The sequence below is a fragment of the Chiloscyllium punctatum genome, chromosome 30 (assembly GCF_047496795.1).
Source record: "Chiloscyllium punctatum isolate Juve2018m chromosome 30, sChiPun1.3, whole genome shotgun sequence".
Classification (NCBI taxonomy): domain Eukaryota; kingdom Metazoa; phylum Chordata; class Chondrichthyes; order Orectolobiformes; family Hemiscylliidae; genus Chiloscyllium; species Chiloscyllium punctatum.
Window position 1 is genome coordinate 36,928,980 of NC_092768.1, and position 13,496 is coordinate 36,942,475.

Genomic DNA, 13,496 nt, shown 5'->3' on the forward strand with positions numbered 1-13,496 from the left:
TCGGCCACTTAACATTTTTGTTTGGAAATATATCACTGTTTGTTCACTGTTGCAGGGTTAAAGTCCTGGAACTCCCTCCCACACGATCGTTGGTGGACTAACAACTAATAAACAGCAGCAGTTCAACAAAGTAGGCCACCTATTCATAAATGTCAATAGGTGTGAGTTATAAACCCACTCAGATTGTCGAAGGCAAAATTCTTGAGTGAATCTGACGAAAAGTCAGAATTAAAACGACACACTTCCTGACCAACGGTTTGAAAATGGTAAGTGCAGATAGTTATGTGTGTTAAACTCAATTTGTCATTAAAATTGCCACAACCAACATCTGTTCCCTAACTTTTCATTTCCTTTTCACTATTTAGGATTCATTTCTCCTAACTATTCATCAGCATAAAACTATGATCAATACAACAGCGATAAAGGAATCTCTCAGTAACCTCACTGACTTGTTTCATACTGAAGAAACTAATTCTCACAAACATCTTGAAATAATCATCATTGTGATTTTGGCAGGATCGTTAATTTCTGTAACAATTATCGGAAACATTCTGGTCATTATTTCTATCACATTCAACAGACATGTGCAGACTATCAACAACTATTTTGTTTTAAGTTTAGCCTTCTCTGATTTGATTGTTGCTGTCATATGCATGAGTCTATACACCGTTTACAATGCATTTGGCTACTGGCCAATGAGCCCAATCGTATGTGATTTATGGCTTGCCTTAGACCATGTTCTTAATAATGCATCATCTATGAACCTCGTTGCCATGAGCTTTGACCGCTACTTCTGTGTCACAAAGCCCTTGAGCTATCCTATGAAAAGGACTCCTCAGAAGGCAATGATGATGATCGCCGCTGCTTGGGTGCTGCCATTCATCCTGTGGGCTCCTTCCATTCTCTTATGGCATTTCATTGTGGGAGAGCGCACAGTTCATGAAGGTCAATGTTACATTCAATTCCTTTCAAACCCAGTTATCACTCTGGCTGTTCTTACAGTGGCTTTCTATCTCCCTGCTGTTATCATGGTTGTCTTGTATGTGTGCATATCCTATGCCAGTAAGAGTCGAATAAAGGATAACAAGGAATACTCTGAATCGTGCAAGAACACATTACCTCCCAACTGTTTTCAGCAAAAGCCAACAAAACTAATGAACAACATCGTAACAAATGTTTCCCAATGGTTGCTGCATATTAAAATTCTGAAGAGCAAACGACCCAATGAAACAACAACAGACAATTTTGTCCAAAGAGAGGTGAATGTCGTTTCGAATGAGAGAAAATCAGTTAGTTCAGTGGCATCAAGCCAAATGAAGGAGGGAAAAATCCAAGAATGCACAACTATTTCTACCAGAGAAAGTCACTTTCCGGCAGCCAATGCCAACCTCTCTTGTGTAATGATACTTAGCCAATCACACACTGCTAACGACTGCTACAGCACAGCAGAAACAGTGTCAGATTTCACCAACAATAACACAAATGAGAGAGATAGCAAAGAGGGCCATCCCACCATGCATCCATGCAAGATGCATACTAAAATAACAAAGGTAAGTGTATCCCGAGAGAAGAGAGTGACGAGGACCGTCATGGCTATTGTGTTAGCATTTCTTATCACGTGGACCCCATATGTTTCCATTCTGCTCGTTGAGACATTCTATTCAGTCTCTATCCCGAATATAGTCTGGAACCTAGGATATTGGTTGTGTTACACCAATAGTGCCATCAACCCGGTCTGCTACGCACTTTGTAATAATACATTCAATAAAACCTTCAAATATCTTCTCTTATGCCAATACAAGAATTTTGTTTCAGCAAGATGATGAAATCACAGGCATATGAATGATAAATAAATAATGAAAGCAGATATGCCAATTGTATGACATTATGGTCAAGTAGACGTCTCTGACATATGATATTAGAAACATAATTGAACAACATCCTGTTGAGTGATAAAGTTTGCATGAAATGGTAGGTCTGCTCTTGTTGGAAATTTATTATGAATGAATTGAATAATAAATTTGATAAAACGTTCAACACCAAATAACGCAACATAAAAATGTTTTGTGTGCATTTTTAAATTTTATCCTATTACTCAAATTAAGAGATATTAACATGATTGAAACGTTCAGTTCTACTGGAGAGTGGTGACTCGAAGTAGTGGTTCAGTTAGTGAGTTGAAAGTCCTGCTTTTTGAACGCATTCAGAGTTCCCTGAAATCCGATTGAGGGCATCATCCCTCTTTCCAGCTGTCTCATTGCCATAAAGTTAACCAGAATCTTTCAGTGCTCACCACCGCCATTGCCCTCTCTGCCTACCATGAAACCAACGGCAGAACACATGAAGAAGCCTTGTAATATGAGTGATCCTGAAACAGTGAAGGAACATACAATTCTAGCGGCCACTAACGCATCTGTTTTTGTTGTCACCCGAGAAACAGTTGTCTCATCTTTGACATAAACTAAGTAGGTGTGCTCCCTGATGACTATTCGAACTTAAATGCATTTCCAATTCCTCAGTTTCTAATTCAACTCTCAACTGAAAGTAGAAAGATACCAAAAGACACGAAGTGGTTTGTAGTCTCAAGAGGAAATTCTACATGAGGCAGACGCACCATCGAAGTGCAAGGACATGTTTGTCTCAAGCATAGATGAATTCCATCACCTCTCTTATGACATTCACTGGCATTGCCATTGCGAAATCACTATCTATCAACATTTGCTGCTGGATGGCATTTGCCAGAAGCTGAAGTTATTCAGCAAGTTATTTATTGTAGCAGAAAGACAAAACAAGCGAATGTAATATTTAAGAGCAATACTTAACTTCGTAAAATGTGGCCCAGAATCAATTACACTGTCACTTTAGGTCAGCAATTGCAAATAATCAATGACACAGGAAAATTGTGTGTGACAAGAGTCAACTTGATGATGATACTGTAGTTGTGAGCATTAAGAGCGATTGAATTTTCAAAAGTGATGGTTTCTACATAAATTCAAATAATTTAATTGCATTAATCCCCTGTGAGTGTTTCGTAAGATTGCTTCAGACTTTGCAAATAGCAATCTCATTCTCATTCAACTCTAGCATATCCAAACTGCACAAGTCCCACCTGTCCCAGAACCTTGTCACAATTCCTCAGGAAACTGGCACAATCCTTCCTTCCAATTCGATGGCTACGTATTAAATTAAATACTCCATCTCTTCATACAGTCGCTGGCATGATAAACAAACAAATATACTGAGTGGACACCTGCACTGCCTGTCTTGTTTTCTTAGACTGACTGGTACTTATACAATTTATCTCTGCTGATGCAGTTCTAATCTGTATTCTATTTTGATCCAGCTCAGTTAACTTAAACATTTAAAGCCTTTAGCAGTCGCAGTATTGTCTTCATAAATACATATAAATAGAAAACTGTCGATGGTTCACTGCATCCGAAAAGTGCACTCTGTTCCACTCTTCACAAAGCAACCATGCCAACTGAGCTCAACTGGATTTTCTCGGTTTGTAATGACATCCACGATGCACTTTAGCAAACTCCAAAACCAGCATCCTTCACCATCAAGAGTGACAAGGTAAGAGTGCATGCGAATACCATTATCTAGCCAATATCAGATGCTTCAACTCTAAGTCACATTCTACCCGAACTGAGCAATGAATCTGTAATCCTTCAGTGGCTTAGGACATATCTCTGCCCTGTTCCTGCAAGAACAACTAACTGCACCTGCACGACATAGATTATACAAGTCCAAAACTCTTGTTCACAATCAACTTCTTATGAACAGTGCAGAATTACCAGAATAGCGACTTGGATAACAACATCCTATTTAAGAATAATAAATAATTCAACATTAGGCTTAATATCAATGTGAAGGGATGTATAGTCTGGGTTTGTAATATTCGAATTTGCTGAATCAGTTTGAGGAGTCTGAGACGAAAATGACCATTTAAATTGCTTGACTGGGTGAAAAGAGTTACAATGAATGATCGCAACTCGAGAGCTACTGCAGATTTCGAATTTAATCTCTGAGCAAAAACAAGGTGATCACTGAAATAAATCAATGTTTAAAGATAGACCTCAGCTTATTTAAATGAACAATAGCACGTTTACCAATATTCTCTTGTTACTTGACGTGAAGGAATTTGTTGTCCTAAATAAAGTCAGCACAACATTTTTTTCTATCACAACATGGAGATAAATCAGCGGTCATTTCTGTTTGCTCGTCATTCTTGAATAAACTAAGGTGAATGATGCTGTGGCCTGAAATGTTCCTGTGGAAATACAACAGGTTACAAAGTAAAGCCTCATGGTATGCATCTGTTCAGGGAAAATTTTAGTCGATTTATCTATTTCAAGAATGATGGGACACCTCATAAAGAAACACATGGAATCTTTTCACAGTATCGGGAAAATATATTACATGCTGATATTGGTGTACCTGGTAAACGACTTCAAGTATGAATATATGTAGTCTGTGATGCTCCTGTATTGCTGAAATTATTAAATGCGTGCTTTATACTGACTGTTAGAAGCAGAGTTATTATTCCATGAAATAAAACGTCTCAAATGAATTCTGCTGTTCTTTTGTAGCACCTCAACTGAAAATGCATGTGTTTGCAACTCACAGACTCACAAATTTATCAGTTACTGCCAACAATGAAATGTTGGGTCCAGCTTAATCACCTATCGCCACAGGCAGCTCTCGGATGGAAGATAGATGGAATTATCTGCATAATTCAACTAATGGTGCTTGCACAGCGAAGTAGTGTATCTGATTCGAGTGAGCACTTATTATTGGGTCGATTTACCACTGTGCAGTTGAGCTGATGTGGATCACGAACTGCAGTGAATCAAGACAAATGTATTTGAAAACAGATCTCTCCAATGCTCTGACCCTATTTTTGATAGTCCCAATCGATGGATTTAACAAAGTTAAATGGTCACCTGTTTCCATGGAGTGGTATTCACTCCAACAGTATTACCACCTGAAGTACGCATGTGCTGGAGTCAGTTTTCAGTTTTCTAAAATATTGTCACTCTGGCATACCACGGACACTGGCTTATTTTATTGAAACACTCTTATTACTTGCTGGGTTTTCTTACAGAAAATGTTTGCGAATCCACCATATTTACTATACTTTCTTCTCTTTCTACAGCAAATGTGGTGTCGATTCTGATCCTGTCCAGGGGAAAATGTGGCCTCTCCACCTGCACCACTTGCTATTTGTTGGCCATGGCAATGGCGGATCTACTATTCCTTATCATGGGAGTCGTATTGCTACAGATCAATTCATATTATTTCCCAATTTCTTTGTTGGATATCAGCCCAGTTTGCAGCATTATTCTTATTTTGCTTGATACCGCCACAGGTTGTTCTGTCTGGTTCACTGTTGCATTCACCTTTGATCTATTTGTGGTTATTTGTTCCCAAAGTCTGAAAGCAAAATATTGCACTGAAAAGACTGCAGTTATGGTTCTAACGGCAACCTGCATTTTGATAAGTATAAAGAATATTCCCTTCTATTTTATCATGGAAGCAGGAGAGATAATTAACAATGTTCCCTGGTTCTGTAAGTTTAAACAAAGCTATTATACTGAATCTGGATGGGTGATGTTTAATGTGTTTGATAAGATTTTAATTCCACTGCTCCCATATGCTTTAATATTGTTGCTCAACACTCTAACAGTCAGGTATATTTTAGTGACCAGCCAAGTCCGCAGAAAACTGAGAGGTCATAGACATAGAGCAAATCACAGTTATCTCGAGATGGAGAACAGACGGAAATCTATCATTTTACTCTTCACCATATCTGGCAATTTTATTCTTCTTTGGTTCTTATACATTTTAGATATCTTATATTACAGCATGACAGGAACTGATCTGAAATATTACAATGTTTCTTTCTCTAACTTCCGACCAGCGCGATTTATGCTCGTGGATCTAAGTTGTTGTTCAAATGCATTTATTTATGGCATAACTCAGTTCAAGTTCAGGGAACAGTTCAAGAAGGCAGTAGCATATCCTTTCAAAGCAATTATTCGATTAATCAATAAATGAAACAACTGTGAGTATTCCATTGGTTGGCAGTTTTTGCAGTACATGACGATTACATTTATCCAGGAATTTCCAGAAGAAACATGGCTGGGAATCTCAAAATGGTTACAATTTTTGAAGAAACACTTCTTAGGTTTCGGACATGGTTCCACTTACATAAACAGCAACAATAAATTACAGAAGCTGGAAATTAGAAACAAAAGTGTGAATGGCTGTAAAACGTCAGCACGTATACTAACATCTGAAAAAGAAAGCACATTTAACGTTCAGGTCCAGAAACCCTTGTTAAATCTGCTTTCATTGTTGTCTTCACACTAGTTTTTTTGGGGGGGAAGTGTTTGTTTAGGTATGTAATGGAGAAATTCATTGGCAACGTCCAGAGTAACCATCTTCTCTATTCTTAGGAAGTCAGCGTTCATCTGGACTGAGAGAATTACAATATTTTGCCTTCGAAGCGTTCTGCATTATGGACTGGTTACACAATCCAATTGCTTACAAAATTGGATTGATGGTGGGAGGCAGAGTGTAGTGGCATACCATTCTTCTTCAGATGGGAGGCCTGTGACCATAGTGTACTGCAAGGTTTATTGTTGGGTACCTGTTGTTCATTATTTATATAAACAATGTGGATAAGATTATAGGAGGCACCTTTCATAAGTTTGTGGATGATCCCTTTTTTTAATAGAGTATAGGGAAGAAGGCTATCTCAGAGAACAAGGAGTGCTTAGTCAACTGGGCCAGTGCGCAGAGGTATGGCAGAATGGGGTTAATGTGAATAAATGTGTGGTGCTGCGTTTTAATAAGACAAACCAGGTCAGAATTTATACAGTTAATGAGAGGTCCCTGCGGAGTGTTATCGAACAGACAGCTTTGGGGTCATGTATATCGTTCCATGAGAGTCACATCACAGGTTGGCAGGGTGGGGGAAAAGACGTTTGGCATGCTTGCCGTTATTGGTAGGAGTATTGAGGAAAGGAGTTGGCACTTCATGTTATGGCTGCAAATAAAACGGTGTTAAGGCGATGTTTGGAGTACTGTATGTAATTTTGGTCGCCCTGTTTTAGGAAGGATATTATTACACTGGACATAGTCCAAAAAACTTACAAAGGCTTTACCGAGTTTCAATTAGAGAGGGAGGTTCGGTGGATACTGGGACTTCATCCCTGCAATGTCGGAAGCTGAGTCACAGCATCAAAGTGTTGTACAATTCTGCTCGGCCTGCTGTTGGGCAGATGTTATTAAACTGGAAAGGGTGTTGTTAAGATATACAAGGATGTTATTGAGACTGAAAAGTTTAAGTTATAAGGCAAGGGTGGATTGGATGGGACACTTTTTTTTGCTGGAGTGCAGGAATCTGGGGATTGATCGGATAGAGGTTTACAAACTCATGAAAACATGAATAGCCAACGTCTTTTCCCAGGCTAGGGGAATCTGAAACTAGAGTTTATAGATTTAAGGTGAGAGGGTATCGACGTTTTCACGCAGAAGGCCGTGCCTACATGGAATGCACTATCAGAAACAGCTGTAGAAGCGAGTAGAACCACAACATTTAAGACATTTTGACAGGTGCGTAAATAGGACACGTTTATCCGAATGTGGAGCAAATGCAGGCAAATGGGATTAATTTAATTCAGGGCATCTGGTCGGCATGGACAAGGTGGTCCAAAAGGTCTGTTTCTGTGCTATGCAATTCTTACTCAAATTCATACCAAATTTAAAGCATATGTAGTTCACTCAACACTATGAGTCTATGCTTCTGATGTCTTGTCTTGCACATCACCTTTTTTTTCCACAACAGACCGGGTTTTCAGCACATTTCTATTTTTTTAATAACCTCATGCATTTCAAGTTATTGGTCTGAGCCAAAATATTTCCTAGTAATCTGCCCAAAGCAGTGAGATTTTGAAAACCTTCTGCAAGATTTTCCCGTCACATATCGTGTTTGCTCCAAAAAAAAATCGTGAGCATTTCAATATTGTCACATAATCTGTGAGCCCTGTATTCTCTGTGTTGCGATAGTATCTTATTCAGCATTGGAATGCTCAAAGACATTGACTTTGGTCTTTTCAACACATTCAGTTGCCTCACGACCAACTCCATTCTTCACACTGACAACTGTCCAAGGATGAAGAAAGTTTTTCACTTCATTCATTGACTTATTTCATCTCCCATGTGCTTCGAGCTACGTTTTCTGAAAAATTGAAATGACACCTACTTAGAACTTCTTCTCTCAGGATTAACTAATTCCATACAATCCGACTGCATGCCACCTAATGGGGTAAACTTCATCCTGTCCTTCCTATCTCCGTACATGAACATTTTTCATAGTCGGAGTCATAGAACATGTATTTGGACCGAAGTTTTCTCCGTAAGTTATTTCTCCAAAGGTCCCTCCATTAACTGTATACTTTCATCTTGCCTTTGAACTTTGAAAATGCATCAGATCGCAATTGCCTGGATTAACCTCCATCCGCAATGTATTCACTAAACTTCTGAATCATTTTCATCTTATTGTATCTTTGATAAGCTTTCTCATGATCTTTAACTTCGTCATCTGTGCTTCAGTTGCAAACATACTGATCATATATAAACAACTGAGGTCTGAGCACTGATCCTTGTGAAATAATACTGATCACAGAACTCTAGTCAGAAAACATCACTTCAACAACGACTCTTTGTGTAATTTGACGAAACCATTTTTGCATCCAATTTGCCAGTTTACTGTGGATCTCGTTCTATGTAATCTTCTGCGCCACTCGATCGTAGTGGACCTTATGAAATGCGTCAGTAAAATCAATGTAGACAACATTCACTGGCCTTCCTTCATCAATCATTATTGTGGCTTCCTCAAAAGAAGTTCAGGCAAAGCATCTCCCACAAAAAAAACACGCTATCACCGATCTGTTCATCATTTCAAAATGTCAGTAAACTCCACACCTGACATTCCAACAGAAAGGAACCAGAACGGCAAGACTGCAGTCTTCTGGGATTTTGGATGAGGCTAAAGATGATATAAATTTCTTTATCAAGGTCCTAGAAATCTCATCATCATGTACGTCCGTCTGTATCCCGGATATATTCCCTCAGTCGCTGGTTCATACCTACATTAATGCTTTTGAAAACATCCAGCATCTCCTCCTTCTTTATGTGCACATCCTTCTCTAATTACAACATCATCCGTTTTGTTCTCCTTACTGATACCAATGCGATGTACTCATGAAGGGCCTCACACATTTCATTATGCTGTTCTCGTAAGTGTTGTCCTTTGAATTAGTTTCCTTTCGCAAGGTACCCCCTTGCTCCCAATTTCTTATAAAATGTCTCGTGATGCTCCTTAAACATGTTTAGCAAGAACACATCTCAGCAACATAGGCAATGTTGTACACAGTACTCCAGATGTGTTTCACTCCACCAGATACGTATATAAATGAAATCTGACATGAAATTTCCACGTTGTATGAAATTTGAATTTGTTTAGAAGTTCCTGCAAAATAAATCCTAACGTTCTGTTAGAAATCCTACTTCTGGTAAAAAAAACCAAACAAATCCATATATATTCTCTCCCTTCTTTTGACCAATTAATCTTTAATTCATGCTAACAGCCTGCCTCGGATACCAGGATATTTAATTCTCTACAATGACTGTTGAATTAGAAGTTTGCATAATGCATTTTGAAAATATCGATACAATATATCCACTAGGTCTTCTTTTCTATGGTACACTACTTTCTCAAATGACTGCAATATATTGACTAAGTAGAATGTAATGTTCACAAAGAAATGTTAACCTTACCGGGTAAACTGCAACTTATGTAGTGCACTGCTATGCCTTTTCAAAAGAATCTTCTGCTTGTTCTTTTTTCACCATTTTCAGATGTCACTGGCCAGTAGTTTCTTGTTTTCAAAAATCAAAATGTAACAAATCCAGCTAATAACTATACCATTCGTTCACTCTTAATCATCACCAAAGGTTAGCTTATTTGGATCCAAACCAGAATAAGTATTTCTTCAAGCGGATTGTTCTTTTTTTCCCTAAAGCTCTAGATATAATTGACGCTTTGTCTAAAAAGTTCTATAGTGAAAATACAGATATTACCATGATCTTGTTTTTTTATTCCATATCATTTCGCCAAATCCTTGGGATAAAACCTCAAAACATCGTTAGTGGTTCCATTTACAATAAATAACCCAGTGATTTGATTTTATTTTCATATCAGTTGGTTAGATTTATTGCCCACAAAATGAACAGGTCTTGAACTGCTGCATAGGCACAGCCATTTATGCAGAATCTCAGACATTAGCTGTGTGTGTCCTCAAATATGGCCTATGCTCATTTGTACAGGTGGTCAATGAGGAAAACAACTGCTGTGAGGATTCAACCATCTTCCTCAGTATCATAGCTTAATTTCATACCGTAATTTATGGAGTTAGAGGAGCATTCAAAAACTTGACTGACAATGCAGTCTAGGAGAAAGTGAGGACTGCAGATGCTGGAGAGTTAGAGTCGAAAAGCATGACGCTAGAAAAGTACAACAGGTCAGGTAGCATTCGAGGAGCAGAAGAGTCGACGTTTCGGGCAGAGCCCTTCATGAGGAATCGCTTCTCCTGCTCCTCGATTGCAGCCTGATCTGCTATACGTTTCCAGTGCCACCCTTTTCGACAATTCGGACTGTCAATGTCAGTGATCTCGCCAGTAGACGAAAATATAACATAATTACTCACTCCAACAAATAAACTAACTCACCAGACTCTGCATTATAATCGAAAAGCATGCCTTACTTCTGAATAGCCCACTTATATCCACAGGAAAGTGTGGAGAGGGGAAAATGTAAGACAATAAACAATCCAGACTGAGAGGGGGAGAGAAAGGTTTTCGGCTTGGATTAAACTCCTTTTAGTTCCTGAAGGTGGGACGATAGAATAAGTGAGTGCAGAGGTTATATGGGTGACTTCCTTCACTAATTATTGAATAAAAAACGATCCTATATGATGGAAATCCTTTTACTATGGTCAATGATGGAATTTGCTCACACTTCTAGTAATGATATAACAAGAAGGGCATCACTGCTATGAATATAGCGCAAAAGGGGATTTATTTGAATGTCGCAGGGGTCTGAAGATTTCATTTTTGAGGAATAGACACGTTCAGACTGTGTTCAGGTCTGCGGAGACCAACGATTTATCTAACTGAGATCTGAAAAATGACACAGTGCTGTCATATAGTGAAGGGAAGAATATGGAGAGATGAATTACAATGGCTAACCAATTAAGGCAATTCCCAGAAAGTTTAGAGGAGACAATGGCAAAATGTTTTCAACGAAAGGGCACAGTTTGTCTGAAATTTTCTGCCTGTTTTTGGTACTTAAAGTTAAAATGCATTCGTCTTGGCACCTAAATTGACCTGGCCTACAAAGCAATGCAGCAGAAACCGTAAGGTTGAATTAGATTGCACAACTAGTTCACGTAAGTGAAGCAGTACTGTGGAACTGAAGCGCCCCTTTCTGTGTCCTGTCCTTTCCATCGTGTCATGGTTGGATTTGTTTTGTTTTTTCCATAGTTCGACACAGGTCTCAGAGATACCACTAGCGCCTCTGAGGATAATTCGCACTTCAAATTGTGTCTCAGCTTCATTTAATATTTTTGATAATCTTTTGATTAGTTATTTTAAGAGATATTCTTCCTTAACATATTGAAATTTCTGGTATTGATAATAGTGTATAGATAACTCCAGATTTAAGGGATATTCCAATGCGATCAGCCTTGGAACATGTAAGAAATGATGCAAAAATTAGTTCATCGTCGCATTAATAATGATGCTACCCCACAGAAGTAGATTAATGCAGGTATTTCTGTACGTGTTTCATATTTTAAAACAAATCAGCTGGGTTTGTGGTGGAAGAATGTAACACAGGGAAATAAGCAGAATAATATCGAGGTCCTTGTGCACACGGCCATAGAATATGCGACATTGAAGAGGGCAAGGTCACTCAGTCCCTCAGGCGTGGTCTTCAAGTAAATTGCATTGAGAATCATTACAACCACAATCTTTATTACCCAGAATGTCATAGTCAGTTATGTTATTTGTAAATTGACATCCAGCATTCACAGATTTAAAATTATTCATCGATCATGCATAGATTGTTGCAAAGAAAGGATATACACATTTCCATTCAATAGTCGTGAGGATGTGTTTCTTCCTTTCACTCCTCAATAGGGTCCTCACAATTTTTCGACTATGTCCCACGATCCTGTTCTCCAAAGCAATAGATAAACATTTATCCAAACCAACTGTCTGCCCACCTTCATTTCAGGAGATATTCAAGGGTATGGATCCTAACTTCTCATGTTTAAAGACTTTTTTTTTTGTCTCTACTTATACCTTAAAACGTTACCAGTAAATGATAGGCTGGATGCTCTCTCAATGAAAAACATAATTGTTATCGGTTGTGAAGTTCACAAATGTTCACAGTATTCTAGTTCTGGTTTATCTATGGCTTTGGATTACTGATCTATGAAGTCCACACATTTTTTCTAGCTCTCTGAACTTTATGGCCTAGACATGACACATTTCTGAAGTCCATAACAGCCCTTCAAGTCTCTGTGTCATCCATTTTCCAATTCAAATGTTTCTTTTGCCCTAAACGGCTGATCACACATTTGACAGGGAAATCCATTTGATTCAATTTGGTTTATTTACTTAGGCTAATTATATATCTTTGTGCATTTACCTTTTGATCTATACATCCCGCAATGCTTCTCGTTGCTTTATCATCTGCAGATTTAGATAAGTCTCATAGACCCACATTATTAATAGGCTGAGTGACTAATCAAAGACAACCAGCACATGAACAGTGAGGAGGAGGTGCTGGAGCCTTGGAAACGGGTAGAACTGCATACATCCCCTGAACTTGACCAAGTGTACCCTTGAACTCTGTGGGAAGCTACGGACGCGATTTCTGGGCCCCTTGTTGAGAGATTTGTAGCATTGATATTCGCAGGTAATGTGGCGAAAGACTGGAGGTGGCTAACGTGGTGCCACTGTTAAAGAAAGGTGGTAAGGTAAAGCCAGAGAACTATAGATAGGTGAGCCTGATATCAGTTGTGGGAAAATTGGTGGAGGGAATCTTGAGTGATAGGATTCACACATATTTGCAAAGGCAAGGACTGATTAGGTATAGTTAGCATGGCTTTGTGCGTGAGAGGTCATGTCTGCCGAAGTTTATTGAGTTTTCCGAAGAAGTAACAAAGAGGATAGATGCGGGGAGAGCAGAATGTATTATCTATATGTACTTTAGTAAGGCGTTCGACAAGGTTACTCATGGGAGGCTGGTTAGATCTCACGGAATACAGTGAACACTGTTTGGATATAGAAATGTTTCAAATGTAGAAGACAGAAGGTGTTGGTGCAGGATTGCTTTTCAGACTGGAGGCCTGTGACCA

General features: G+C 38.7%; 1 protein-coding gene across 1 annotated transcript; it reads left to right on the forward strand.

Annotated features, from left to right (window-relative positions):
• Nucleotides 1-401: 401 nt before the first annotated feature.
• On the forward strand, nt 402-1,823 carry LOC140455028 (muscarinic acetylcholine receptor M2-like). Its single transcript, XM_072549701.1, has one exon. It carries the CDS (start codon nt 402-404, stop codon nt 1,821-1,823), a length of 1,422 nt encoding a protein of 473 aa, XP_072405802.1.
• Nucleotides 1,824-13,496: the final 11,673 nt, after the last annotated feature.

Coding starts and splice junctions, on each gene's coding strand:
- LOC140455028 (XM_072549701.1), top strand. CDS start 402: ATGATCAATACAACAGCGATAAAGGAATCTCTCAGTAACCTCACTGAC.